The 15,048-nt window shown below is 35.1% G+C and overlaps 1 protein-coding gene across 2 annotated transcripts; it reads right to left on the reverse strand.

Annotated features, from left to right (window-relative positions):
* Positions 1-391: 391 nt before the first annotated feature.
* On the reverse strand, positions 392-15,048 carry LOC107025359 (protein TSS). 2 transcript variants are annotated; one of them, XM_015226150.2, is made up of 23 exons: positions 14,979-15,048; positions 13,971-14,032; positions 13,370-13,462; positions 11,859-11,931; positions 10,461-10,814; positions 9,420-9,484; positions 8,858-8,989; positions 8,693-8,734; positions 8,095-8,601; positions 7,834-7,991; positions 7,229-7,721; positions 7,027-7,089; positions 6,839-6,940; positions 6,275-6,583; positions 6,096-6,188; positions 5,903-6,004; positions 5,722-5,826; positions 5,255-5,388; positions 3,839-4,022; positions 3,611-3,742; positions 3,416-3,540; positions 3,240-3,321; positions 392-3,146 (listed from the first exon to the last, which is right to left on the reverse strand). In XM_015226150.2, exons 1-23 carry the CDS (start codon positions 15,046-15,048, stop codon positions 1,029-1,031), a joined length of 5,598 nt encoding a protein of 1,865 aa, XP_015081636.1. In that variant the 3' UTR covers positions 392-1,028. The 2 variants fall into 2 exon arrangements, with proteins under 2 accessions (XP_015081636.1, XP_015081637.1); XM_015226151.2 differs by having other exon boundaries at positions 1,029-3,146; positions 3,416-3,528.

Raw genomic sequence — 15,048 nt, forward strand, 5'->3', positions numbered from 1 at the left:
AAAGTTGTCTCTATTTGACCTATAGGTCAATAATTCACTACATTGAAATAGACCGTCTAAATTCACACCCCCTTTCACGGACTCCGCGTGAAAGATTATAAGCTCAAGAACGATTGGATTATGAAATCCATACTTCTGAATATGTAAACTAGTGATTATCACAAAACTCATAAAAATAACTTAGCTTGAGTGAAGCAACAAAGAGAAATTACCTCTAAAATGGCTCTTTTATTTCCCCATGATCCATAGGGAACATCCTCTCTATCTTCACAAGGTAGGCGTCACACCAACCTCCCAGAGCACATTTATGACCCCATTTGTGGGATTAAACGGGGTAAGTTTAATAAATAGTACAAAATAAATCAGCATATGGTAAAAATGGGAAAGCAAGTTAGAAGAGTAGATTACTAGATTTCAAGAAACCATAGAGTTGCACTTAAACAAAATGGTAAGATAAAATTACAAAATCCATGAATTTGTCTTTACTCTATACAAAAAGTTCTACACTAAAACTATGAAGCATCACTTATTAGATTGAGAAGTAATCAGCATCCAAACCTGGTTATTGCAAGGGTATGCGACGAGAAAACAATCAATCTTGAACTCGATTTCAGAAGATGATTTGCTTCCCATGCACTGGTGTTAATCTCAAATCGTATCATCTGACAAACTCGAAAGAGTTGCAATCTTTTGCATCTTCTGTTCGAGTGCACAAAATTGAAGAGAGAAGTGAAATAAACAAATACGACTCAGTTCCTTTAGGATTCGATACAATTATTTTTTCTCTGTGCAGCAACCTGTGGTCGTGCTAATAAAAATTCCAATGAGTTTGCTTCAACCAAGTCAAACTGTACCAGGAAGTCAGCGCAGTACTTGGTTTTGATCTTCACCGGACATCTAAGCAGGAAAACAGCTCTGTGGTTCAGTTTCTAGCCTTCAGAGATACCCGGTCAGCTGTAAAGTAAAAGACACAAAAAACCAATTGACGAAGAGCAGGTCAACGCTTTTAACATGAAAGTAGTATCTCTTCAACTTGCTACCTCAACAACCTCATTTTCACCGTCACTATAATCTCCCCAACGCTTGGTTCCTTTCTCCTCAAGAACGACAGTATTACACGTTTCTTTTGAAGCAGTAATCTCATCAGATAGTGCAGGAGTATCTACAGACATTTCTCCATTTTCACACGGTGATTTCTCATCATCGTTAGGAATGTCATGTAGTTTTTCTACATCTTCTTCCTGATCCTGCATGATCTGCTGACTTTCTGTCTCATCAGTTACCAAACTACTGGAGGTTTCCACTTCAGTCCCACCAGCCACCGCTTTATCGTGATTTTCAGCAGCTTCTTCCACAGTCACAGCTAAAGGGGATTCTCCTGCTTCAACTGGAGATATTGAAATTCCGTCTTCAGTCACTGGTGTACTGTTCAAGGATGCTGGAGAACCATCTGGAGATACTGGTATGCTATTTGGTGATATCGGGTATCCATTTGGTGAGACAGGCATACCATTTGGTGAAGCCATGTAACCATTTGGAGCAACCGGAAAGCCATTTGGAACCCATGGTTGTCCAGGGACAAACTCAGCTGCATGTGGGTTCATGATTCTAGGAATAGCGAAATGGTTGGCATCCCCATTAGGTTCAGCATTGAGAAAAGCAGGCTTGTTTCGTGGAACTCGATTTCCAGACCTACCATAGCCACCTGACAAGCGTGGACCATACGGAACTCGTGCTGTTGCTGACTGATGTGGTGATCTACGAACAGGACTCAGAGGAAGCAAAGGAGGGATATTCACAGGAGGGGGCAATATTCCTCCGTGCTCCTTGAAACCTGGTGCTGGGATAGTGCCAAAAACTGGAATGGGTGATGGATTAAATGGTGGTGCAGCTGCCGAAAGTTTCTTGGATGCTTCTTTTACAGTCTCAGAATCACCTTGCTGGTCTGATTCAGTAGGCACGGTACTAGCATTGCTAGTAATATCTTTATCTACTCCAGTTGGCAATGTGACACTTCCTAGATCACCAGGTTCATCATCATTCTTTTCCTTAACTGCAGCTCCTTCATTTGTAAGACAAGCATCCTTCTCTGTCACTAAATCAGTAGCAGCTTTGCTTTCCAGAATATTGACTTTGGAAGTAGCATTTGAATCACTGGAACCATTATTTTGGATACCCGGAACAGAGCTATTTGTAGAAGCTGTGACAACTCCATCCATCTCCCCAGAAGTGTCAGCTTTTGTCCCCTCAGAAGATTCGGATGATACAGGTGCTTTCTCTTTACTTTGTTGAGCTTCATTGACTGCTTGATTGGTTTTCTCACCGGAATCATCATGTTGCTTCTCTTCACCGACTTTCTGAGCCTTTTCTCCATCATTGGTCCTCGCTGTTGTCGGTAGAGTTGAATCAGTTGCCACAGTCTCCTTGTTTTGTTCTGAATTACTATCCTTTGGCAATTGCTCTGCCACTGCTTTCACAATGGTACCAGGTGGAGCTAAAGCAACTTCTTTGTAAGAAAACAGTTTTCCAGCTGCCTGAACACTGATTGAGCTGACAATTGAATTAGTTTTGACAACTTGTTCAGCTTGAGCAGGGGTGAGCGGTGCCGATTTGGGCTTAGAAGATCTCTCAGTACCACCAGATGGTGAAGCAGCGCTGTTTAACTTAGGGCTGAAACTAGCACTCTTCACAAACTTCTTTGAAGCAGGAGATAGCCCAGATGATGCCGCAGATTCATTTGGAGTCAATCTTGGAGAAGGAAAATTAGTGGTTTTACCTCGAGCTCTTGGTAAATGGGAAGCATTCGTGAAGTTGGTGTTAAGTTTTGCAAGGTTAGGTCTCCTAGAACTAGAAATCTTACGCCCCATTGTTGAACGACCTTTGGGTAAAGCCTCTTGCCATCCTTCCTCAGAGGTATCCTCTAATATCACATCGTCATTTTTCTCCAGTAGTGTCTGCTCTATCAAAATGTGTTCAGATTCCTTAGGTGTGGGTTCTGCAATCTTCAATTCTGATTTGTTGTCTAATTCTGACTTGTTCTCTTTATCACTGGAGTTCTCCACAACAGGACTAGTTGGAGAAAGAAGCTCATCCTTCTCAAATTCATCGGTAGCTATTCCCCCATTTGGTCCTGCTTTGCCTTTAACCTATATATGATAAATGAGGAAATTTAAACAGGATACTTCAGTAAAGTGAACAAAAAAAAAATGGTCGTGTATATTAGGAGAAAGAAACTCAACCTTTGCACGAGCTTGCTTCTTTTGCGCTTCTCTAGCTTTCATCTCAGCATCTGGAGCTATGTAATCCAACAAATCCGAGACACTACGCATACCAAATAGGAAAACAAAATTTTGATTAGCTTATGCAAGTATGAAACAGGAAAAAGAAACTACTGAATCAAAAAGAATATTACTACCTTAGATGGCCTTTGCTAGAGATAGAAGCATCAGGCTTCGGGGTACCATTTCGTGCAGCTTCTTGCTGCTCAAGTGCTTTAGATTCAAAATACTCAAGCCATGCCGCAGCATCCTGCAGAAAATTCTGAATAAGATTGCCACGAGGTTCATCACCGAGAACAAACTGAATAACCAGACTTCAAACTGATTTATACCTGAGTACGTAAATCATCGGGTCCAAGTTTAGCTTGCAGTATCTGAAGTGTAGTTTGCTCATGTTGAACACTCAAGGAGTATGCTTCCATTAAAGAAAGAGCAATTGCAATAGCATGATAGCTGGCAGCAGTCTGGAGGGAACAAACATTTGGGTTAAGAAAAATTTAAAATGTCAACGGGCTGATCTTCTGGACACAAACATAATAGATATAGACGAGAGACATTACTTGAATATGATCAGCTCCAAGAAGTCTCTGGTTACACTTAAGAGCCTCGTGAAGGTACCTGAGTGCAACATGGACATTTCCGAGACCTTCCTCCATCATTGCAACATTTATATATGTTGCAGCAGTATTTGGATGAGAAGGTCCACATGTAAGATGCAAAAGATAGAGGGCACGATTGACATACCTGAATAAAGAAAAACAACAATCAGTTTGTCATTAAACATTACTAAGTGTTCTCATACAAGATGATGCAAGGAAAGAATCATGAAAGTTACATAAACACAAAGAAGTTGGCATGGTTATGCCATTATTTATCTAATACTACCAGTTTCAGTCCCTTCCTTTCACGACATGTTTCAGGCTGCATCATGCTCAATCAATAAAGCTACAAATATCTTCTAATAAGTGGCATTAAATAGAATTGGGAAGGCAAAACTCAAACCATAAGCTATGTAGCCTTTCCCTGGGGCACAAGGATAATTACACAAGATCTGGTCCCGTACATAAACAACTTATTTCCATAACAGAGCCATTGTTATATCTTCTATTTTGTGATGTAGAAGTCACAAGGGACAAGAGGGGGTTGCTCAGGTGGTAAGCACCCTCCAACTCAAACCCTAAGATTGTGGGTTCGAGACACCAAGGGAGCAAAAAGGTGGGAGCACCTAGAGAGGGGTAAAAAAAGAAAAAAAACGAGGAATGGAAGAAGATCTGCAAGAGGAGTTTCTTCTGGGAAGGAAGTCTGCAAGAAGCAATGCCGAATAGTAATAGCCCATTTAGATAAGATTCTGCAAAGCTAATCTTCTTTTTGAAAAGTCTTACTTAGAGAATGAAGGTGTTTGGCCAAGCTTCTGGTGAAGAAATAAGCGCTTTTGGACAGTAGAAGAAGCTGAAAAAGTAGCTTCTCCAAAAAATAAGCGCTTTAGATTTTCTTTTTTGGGACAAAATTACCCTATTAGAAATTCATGCTTACCAAATAAAAATTAGCATTAACTTCCTTTTTCGTAATTTGACACTTCAAAGCACTTTTTGAAAATAGTAGCCAAACACAAATTACTGATAAAAGCACTTCTCAAATTATTTAGGCAACACAACTGCTACTCGACCAAAACACTTTTTTTTTTCAAAAAGCACTTTTGATAAGTACTTATCAAAATAAGTTAATTTCGGCAGCTTGGCCAAATAACTATAAGTCTGACAGCCAGCTCAGCAGTTGATTTATTCTTTTTAAGTTGATGAATACGAGAAGCTATTCAAAAACCAGATAAATATGAAGGGATGTACCATCAGATTAATCAATAGGGATCTATGCTGTAAGTTTCCATCACACTAGAGTTGAAGGCGAGCAATGAAAAAACAAATAATCACAACTTTGCATGCCAGAGATTTCCATGAGAAAGAGGGAGGTAAACATACTTTAATGCCAACTCTGTGTGTTGAAGTCGGTAGTAGAAAACTGCTAAATCTCCATAACTCTTCATTGTATCTGGGTGGTCAAGTCCAAGTTCTCTTTCATTAATATCCAAAGCTTTTTGTTGATAGATAGTAGCCTGATAGGGTGAATCATTACATATATAAGAGAATTAGTGTTGTAACCAATGAAGCAATTATGATCAGAAAACGCAGCATGCTGAATTTACATAAAAGTTTTTTTTCGTGAAATAGAACACTCTGCTTTGAAAGTTCTACCGACTAAAATATGTCCTACATCTCACATAACACAAGTAGCAAATGATTACTGTTTTCCCTGTCCAATGCATGGAAGAGGATGCACACACAACATAAACAGACTAGTATTTCAGTTATCTAGCCAGTTCGAAAAAATGCCAGCATTTATCAAAGTTGTGATGCCATATTTCAGAATGTAAAATATAAATTTATACCTGATTAAAATCCCCAGTGTGGTAGAGTACCACAGCTAAGAGACTGTATGCACCTGCTGTCATTCGATGGTAAGGACCACATACAGAAACGAGTTTCGAGAGTGCCTTCAAAATTAAAACAAATCTCAGTTCGAGACCTTGAATGATTATCAAGACAAACCATTGAACCACAAAATGTTACCTTAGTTCCAAAAGTTACAGCATCCTCCAGTTTGCCTTTATCCAGAGAAGTTTTCGATGATTCCAGCAGCGTACGCCCATCCGCTGATGAGCATGCAACATGCTGTTGAGAACAACCACAATTGTCAAAACTTCCTGAGGTTCCTCCTAATTATTCACATTCTGCATCTGACATTGGAAACTAGTTTGCGTACCTTGTACACGGGGACCATGCTTATGATATCCGACTTCTTGAAAGGAAATGGAGAGTCTATATCATAGTCTTTGGGAACAAGCTCAAGTCCTACCTGAAATATTATTTGTTAGTATGGATGAGGTGGGTAAGATTTACCAAGGACCAGACACCAAAATTTTAGTATTCGAATTTGTATACCTTGTGACAAAGACCTCGAAGAATGGCAAATTTTCTAAGATCCTCCCGACTTTCATCCTTCCACTGCCACCCGAACCTCTTCAAAAGAAAAGTTTCTACCCACTTCCATTTCAAGTCATCATCTGAATCACCATTTTCTGCAGACGGAGTCCCGAGCAATACATTTAAACAAGAAGCTATTGATGCAGCCACATTAGCAATATTATCAACTGCTGCCACAACAGCCTGCAGTATGTGTTTGTAAGCTCGAACAACCATCTCGTGAATACAAAGAGATTGAACGTGAGGAAGTTTGTCTGCAAGTTCCACCTGACATCAGAAGCAAAAGTTCAAAGTTAAATATTAAGTTAAGAAATTAAAACAAAAATAAGAAGTTGAACTTGCAGACAAAACTATTGCTATTCAAATATTATATTCCATTCCCTATAAGTGCTTTTAGAGCTGATTAGAAATCTATGCTTCCCTTTACTCAAAGTATAGGGAAATTAGGGGCTAGGCACTGCACTAATAAAGTTAGAAATGACTGCATAGATTTATTGAGATTTTAAGGCCTGAAGCAATTACCACGCGCCCCAAGGAGCACATTTGCAAACCCCTGGTGTGCATGAAATCTGTCAGTGTCCTTCCATCGACGGGTGAAAGCTCCAGTGACCCAAAATCAGCAACCTTTTAAAAGTTCAAATTTGTAGCCAGCGAGAGTTAGTTCAATTTCAAGAAGCAGGATGGACATGCAAGTATATAGAGGCACTGACCAGTTTTGGAAGGGCAGTATCAGCATAGTATTTATGTGCCATACTGATCAACTCGTCGGGTGACTGCCAAAATAAACAGAACCAGAATATAGTTTAAGAACTGGACATGATGATGGAGCATGACAGATCTATTGTTTCATACATTGCAGTTTTGAAACTAAACATGCAAGGAAGGGTATGGGTATAAAAGACAGCAACACACCTTAAGGTGAAGACCAGTTTCTGATTCCTTTAGGCGCAAATATGCTGCTTCAGGTAGCACCTTTTTCCAAAGAATTTCCATTTCCTCGTCTAGTTTCTCTAGCTCTTTATTGTTAGCATCACCTGAAGAAACTTCGTTGCCTGAACTGGCTTTGCTGCTCTTGTCATCTGACTTCTTCTTGATTTCCTTCAGCAGACCACCATGCTTTCCAAGACCCTTAACCGCTGGCTCTACTTTAGCTTCATCAGTTTTCTTAGACTCAACTTTCCCGGAGGCTTGATTTTGCAGATGTTGCACCCAACATGCACCCAGCTCCCATCTAATAGATTTCACTTGTTTACTGTCTTCTTCCTGTAACTTCTGCAAGCTATCGTCGAGCACTTGTCTAACTAAAGACTTAGTAGCTAGAACGTCTTCGACATCTGCGCCTTGTAATTTATGTACTTGGCTAGATGGCTGAGGAGTTGATGACTTGTGCAATAGCATTCTCAAGCTGCATAAGATGAAGAATGCCGTTAGTAGAATAGTTCATGAAAATCAAACACAATTCGCTGGCGTACATATATTGATCTTATTGGCATCTGATTCTGGCCAACTCTACTGACCTGTTAACATTCAATGCATTTGCACCTCCCTCTGCCTGGTCATCTATTTCAATATCCAGAGGAATGGGATTTGTCCCCCAGTTCACCTCAGCTGCAACTTTTACGATAGCTGTGTAGCCACAATGCCTAACCACCACTACACCCAAGGTAGAAGTATCCTGCAACAACACATAACGATCATAAGATATGAATGCTTCACCAAATAACAAAATCAACTTGTAGATAAATGATGAATTCAAACATATTTATATGCAAACTGACATGAACAGTTGCACTCTCATCTGCAGTTATGCCTTTTAGTAAGTTTCTCTTTGCAAGATCCTCAGGCGACATGCCTAGCACCTGAATGCCATCGTTTTTGTTGTCCAACTTATTGCTCGCATCGGGAAGGTCTTTTGTCACACTGATAAGAAGATCACCAATTTTTTCCTCGTATGGAATTGTAGAACTAGAGCTGTTGTCCACTAGATGCTTTATGGAAGCAACTGCTTTGAGAACTGATACATCGACAAATAGACTGTGCAGTAGAAACGCTTTCCTATCTCTAATTTGCCTTTCTTCCGCTGTTTTACAAGGCATTGCAGCCAGGATCGCAAATTCCTTTGCCCACGGCCTATGATCATGCTTACCATCTCTTCCCTGTCCACCTCCGTTTCCTCCCCAATTCTCATCTTCCATGGGAAGTGGAGGAAAAGTAGCTGGATTGTCAGCAACAAAAGGAGGGACAACCCATGTGTTTGCTCGAAAACCATAAGGAAGATTCCCAAACTGTAAGCAAAAGTGACCATTTTTGAGCATTCATTGTTTGCTTATTCTCGAACTCAAGACAACTACTTTCAAATTGATGAATATTACTAACCTTATTATGCTCAGTGAATCCTTTCATGAGAGCCTTGTATGCCTAGAACAAACAAACAAACAAACAATTAACAAAGAAACGGCATATATAGTCAATGTCACTACAGAGTGAATATTTATGGTCAGATAGACGATATAAGCTTTAACAAAATGCATTCTTACTCACAGCATCAAAAACTCGACTTAATTGTTGCAACAATCCAACCAAAGAGTGACTTGAAAGAGCGCGTTTTCCAGCAGGATAGAAACCTGTCCTAGAAGCAACAATTGTTGTTGGCTTGCCACTGCAGATTCGGACCTGTAATGTGAATTCAAAAACCATATTCAAATTACCTTATCTTTATCACTCCCAAAAACATTAACTATTTGTTAATACTCCCCTCCATTTCAATTTGTTTATCTTACTTTCGTTTTGAGTCTATTTCTATAGAACTGTTTTGTTCCTTTTGTGGTTACTCTTTAATTTCAATTTTCCACGTAATAAGTTTAAGACCACAAGATTTAAGGACATTTTGGTACATTCCATATATCTTTAGTTTAACACCACAAGATTCAGAAGTCTTCTTTTACTTAAATAAACGGGGAACATTAGTTTCAGCACTTCTACACATACGGTTTAGTTGTTTATTTATAAAAAACAAGTTCCAGCACTTTGCAGTTGATACTTATCAGCTATTTTTAATCAGCTTGCTCTGGTTTCTTCGTCACAAATAAATATTAAAACTCACATCTATTTGGAAAAAATCATCTTCTGTTTTATCCTCAAGGAATGGTCGACTTGATCTCCTAATATCTGCAAAATACAAACAAAAGATTTTTTATAGATTTAAATAAAATTGCAGCTCTGACTAAGAACAAAAAATACAACAACAACATACCCCGTGCAATCCCATAGTGGGGTCTAGTGAGGGTGGTGCATTCACTAACGCAACTTTACCCCTACCTTATGCGGGTAGAGAGGTTGTTTTCAATAGACTCTCAACTCAAGTAAAGTATAACAAAACAAGAAGAAAAACAGAATACATAAGAGAATACTAGTACCACCAACAAATAATACGATAACAGAAGCTAAGAAACAACATGAAACAATAAGAAGTAGTATAAGAAAATAGGACAAAATAAACATACTAATACCACTGATGTGGAAAGCTAGACAGCGTGACTGTCTACTAACCTTCTACTCTAAAATTGAAGTTATATGAGTGAGAGTAAAAAATACAACAACAATAACATACCCAATGCAATTCCATAGTGGGGGTCTCGAGAGGGTAATGCACACACAACCTTACCCCTACACCCCTACCTAACCTGATTACGAAGTGCAATTCCATAGTGGGAGTCTGGAGAGGGTAGTGCATACACAACCTTACCCCTACCTAACCTTATTACGAAGTGCAATTTCATAGTGGGGGATCTGGAGAGGATAGTGTATTACGAAGTGCAATTTCATAGTGGGGGATCTGGAGAGGATAGTGCGTACACAACCTTACTCCTACCTAACCTTATTACGAAGTTAGAAATGTTGTTTCTGATACACTCGCAACTCAAATAAATCATAACAAAACAAGAAAGAAAAGTGAATACAATAGAGAAAATAGTAACACCAACAAATAATATGATAATAAGAGAAACAACACAATATAATACAATACGATACATTATGAAACAATATGCAGAACGATACAATCTATTCAAATACTGTATTCGTTAAAACAATACAATAGGATACAATAATAAACTTAATTACTAGAGAGAGAAAAAAAACTCACATTGGATCGGAGGAGTGAGATGAGCAAACGAGAAGAAATCATAGAACTGTCCTAGTCGCGGCGGAGGACACATCATCGCGGGATCACCTTTCTCCGCCGCTTCACCGGCATCGACGCCGTCACATACGGCGGCGACGCCATCTGGCTTTGACGGTTTAGCGCCGGCCTTTCTCGGTTCCTGAGGTTTGGTCTTGCCTGATTTAGGTTCGGAGAGTGCATTTTCTGAACCGGGTTCAGTACCGGTTCGACCGGTGGTTTTGGTTGAAGAAGATGAACCGGCGAATGAAGTGGTGCATGCAACTATGTCGAGAAGTCTTCTAATATGCGCCACTGACTGTTCTTCTGTATAATCCTCTGCACCCAAAAAAAAAGAAAATTATAATTAAAATATTATTTTTAAAAAAAAAAATAATATTTAGTATTAGACAATAATGATTAATGGTGATGATCGTATGTATTATTGATGAATAGTGATAACGTGGTAGAAAGTTATGGTTAATGTCTTAGCGATGGACGATTAATGGCGATAATAATAGCTAGTGATATATAGTGTGATTAATGATTGTATTAGTAATAACAGTTGATTGTTGGCGATAGTAATAATTGTAAATGGCGGTTGATGAAAGTCGTAACAATAAAAAAAATTACAATTAAAATATATTTTTTTTAAAAAAAGTAATATTTAGTATTAGACAATAATGAGTAATGGTGATGATCGTATGTATTATTGATTAATAGTGATAATGTGGTAGAAAGGTATAATTAATGTCTTAACGATGAACAGATTTAATGTCGATAATGATAGCTAGTGATATATAGTGTGATTAATGATTGTATTGGTAATAACAGTTGATTATTCGCGATAGTAATAATTGTAAATGGTGGTTGGTAAAAATCGTATCAATTGATTATGACGGTTGATGATACATGGTGTGGTTGATACTAATAGTAATTGATCGTACTTATTTTAATGATAGTTGATTATCAATAATAATAATTGAAAATAATGGCTAGTACTAATAGTTATGACGATGAATAATGATAGTTGATGATATGATAATAACAATTGACGACTATCATATTTTTATATAGAAAAAATAGCTAGCAATACTATATAAATGTTAGTAATAACTATTCGTGGATGCTAAATATTCGTAATTTATTAATAGTAAATTTGTCGTCTTTAAATAAATGTAAAAAAGTGTGGCGATGAAATACTCAATAGTCAATCATCAATTCTTTAGATTCTAAATCACACTAATAATTTACGATGATTATAATATAATATTTTGAAATTATAAATATCGAATCGAAATTTTCGATATCGATAATAGTGGGAAAATATGTGGTTAATAATAGTGCATAAATAAGTGGGACCATGAGCATAAAGAAAAGTACCTTCGACTAAGCTGAGGTGGCACGGTTTTAGCGACACAATTTCCACCGTTTCTTTTAGCTTTGTTCCTCTCACCTGTCCCATTCCAAAAATTTATTTTTTTGATTTTATATATATATATATATATATATATAATAAAAAATTATTATTATTATTTATACGATAATATATGCTCGATGTAATATCGAGATTTTATTCATCGTATGAAGATAAAGAAATTATTTCAAAAAAATCTCAACCTAAGTAAATTAGTGTATCAAAATAGGTTTGGAACGATTATTACTTATACAACAGCAATCATATCTATAAGGGGCTCGACCTTGTGAGGACTATCGTTTCAAATAAAAAGAATCAGAACATGTTTGAAAGTATTAATTATACAATGACGATATACTCAGTGTAACTCTACAAATAGAATCTCCTTCTGTATATCTCTATCTCGTGAAAGTAGAAAAACTGTTTTCGAAATGTTTCGATTTAAATAAAGCATGTATGAAACTATTATAACTTATAGTATAATAAGATATATAATGTCATCCACACGTATAGTATGCATGCATAATTTACTTTATCTTGTGAACATACAAATATTTTTGTATTGTTTCTGAAAGACCGTCAATTCAAATAAAGAATATCAAAATAAGTTTGAAATTTCACATAAGTATAGATTATTTTTATTTATAATATAATTTAAATGAGAAAATATGATTAACCTGTTTGAGAAAAATACAATTACAAATTAATTTTTGAATATTTAATATATTTGGAAAAAAACACTTGTCTCTTCAAATAATAATTTCCTAAATACATAAAAAAAAAAAGAGGGAGTATGTATTTTCTTACTAGTTAAATCAATAGTGTAGCCAATATTTATAACAACATTATTAGTGAAATACAATTACATTAAACTTATTTTTAAGAATATAATGTTAATTACATGAAACATTTTTTTTCTCAAAAGGAGTATTAACTAGCAATCAATTAAAGTAAATTACACTACAAAAATTTTGAAATTTAACTCTAATAAATTTAATATAATAAAATGATGATTTTTTTTTGGAAAAAATCAACTTAATATTTTGAGTTTGAGTCTTTGTTTGGGAGCACTTCACTCTCCAAATACAAAACTTATTCTCAACGCCAATTCTGATTTAATCAATAATAAATGCGAGTATTGAAACAAAATAAAAAAATATAAAACAAGTAAACAAATTTTATCTAAAATACGAAAATATAATAATATCCTTAATATTAATTGAGGCGTATACAAACTCACTCGAACAACTCTAACTAACTTTGGTTCAAAATTAAATAGCTAAGCTCCACACACATTAAACTTTTCTTATTGTTTTTTTTTAGCATTTTTCTTTCGAACTTCTTTCACAAATATATATATATATATTTGAAATGTAGGGAAAAGGCCATTATTATGACATTAAAAGAGAAAAATATGCAAAATAATAATAATAATAATAATAATAAAATAGGTAAATAAATAAATACAAAATATTACCTCATGTGACAAGGAGTAATTGGTCACGTGACATGTCTCTACATTGACGGCTAAGAGCTTTCTCACATCTAAAATCTTGTCCGTTGATATCCCCTAAAATGTCAACCATTGCAATTGACCAAAATGAATTATTTTACGAAATCGTTTAGTTTGCGGATTAAATTATTTCAAAATTAAATATTTTTATTTGTTTTCCCACATAGTAGTTGAGATATAACAATCTCGAATTTGAGATGAAATTCATAATATGTGGGGTCGAAAATCTCTCTTCAACTAAATAGAGTGTCCATTTACCTCAATCTTAATCTGAAAAATATCTCACCTTATTCCACGTATCAAACCATTGATCGTATGAAGTTGTATCTTTTGGACGAATTTATCCGCTTTGGAGGAGGAATAGTACAACTCCAAGTTTGATTGGATAAGATGAGATTTCAGGATTAAGATTGAGATAGAATTTATATATTTTTGATTGACAATGTAAAGATAATTTTATATCGTTAATCAAACATGATATAAATCTTATCTTGTACAATTTACCTCGTACCACGCACCAAACGACCTCTATTGTTAATAAATTAATTGTCATTGTTAGCTTTACCTTAAGCATCACTTGTGAGTCGTTGGGTGTTTCTACCGTTATCTCTATAACATTTGGCAGAACTGTAATTCAAAAAATTGTTAAGATTAGAAAAATGTAAAATTAAATAAAATAAATAAAAATTAAAAGATATATCTTATTGCTAACCAATTATTTATATTTGAGATTTAGTTATACACAGAAATTATCTTAATAATTATTATCAAATTGTGTAAACTATTAGTGTGTAGACTTTATCATCTCATAAAATTATTATAAAATGAAAATATATATTTTCAAGAAAACACTATTGAGAAGTTGATAATCTTTGTTATGATAATATAACTTAAATAATTTCAAATAAATTTTACTATATACATTAACAATTCAAGTCTAATTGAATAAACATTGCTATTATAATTGGATGATATAACCTTAATTTAGTAGAATATTAATTTAATTGTAATTACATCAAGAAATTCATTACGAAATAAAAAATATTGTGATTTTAAAAAAAAAATTCATAGATATAGAAAGAAATTATATCAAATAAAAATAACTCTATCATATTTCGATCATTCATATAAAAAAATTATGTTGAAATTAATAAAAACATGACTTATTATAAACTTATTTGACTATTTGAACATAATTTTGATAATTATTATTAATATATATAAAGAAATTCTGATAGAAATTACTTTGAAATTGAAAAATATTTAGAACCTTTTTAGACTTATGAGCATAACAATTAGCAATTTAACTCCCTTGAATAAAATTTTGATAAATATTATCAAATACAATATATAAAGAAATTACATTGGAATTGACAAATATGCATAGTAAAAACATTTAGAAACTTTAGACCATATCATAACAATTATCAATTTGACTTACTTAAAATAAAATTTTCATAATTATTATCATAAAAAAAAAACAATAGGAAAAATCCATGATAATTTATTTAAAATTGAATATAATTATATATTTTTTAAAAAAATAATAATAAAGTAGATATAGCACAAATACCTTTCTCTTCTTTTTTCTTCTTCTCTCCCTTTGCTTTGTGTGGCTTAGCTTTTCCTGTTTTGGGAGCCAT

Source organism: Solanum pennellii, chromosome 7 (genome assembly GCF_001406875.1).
Source record: "Solanum pennellii chromosome 7, SPENNV200".
Classification (NCBI taxonomy): domain Eukaryota; kingdom Viridiplantae; phylum Streptophyta; class Magnoliopsida; order Solanales; family Solanaceae; genus Solanum; species Solanum pennellii.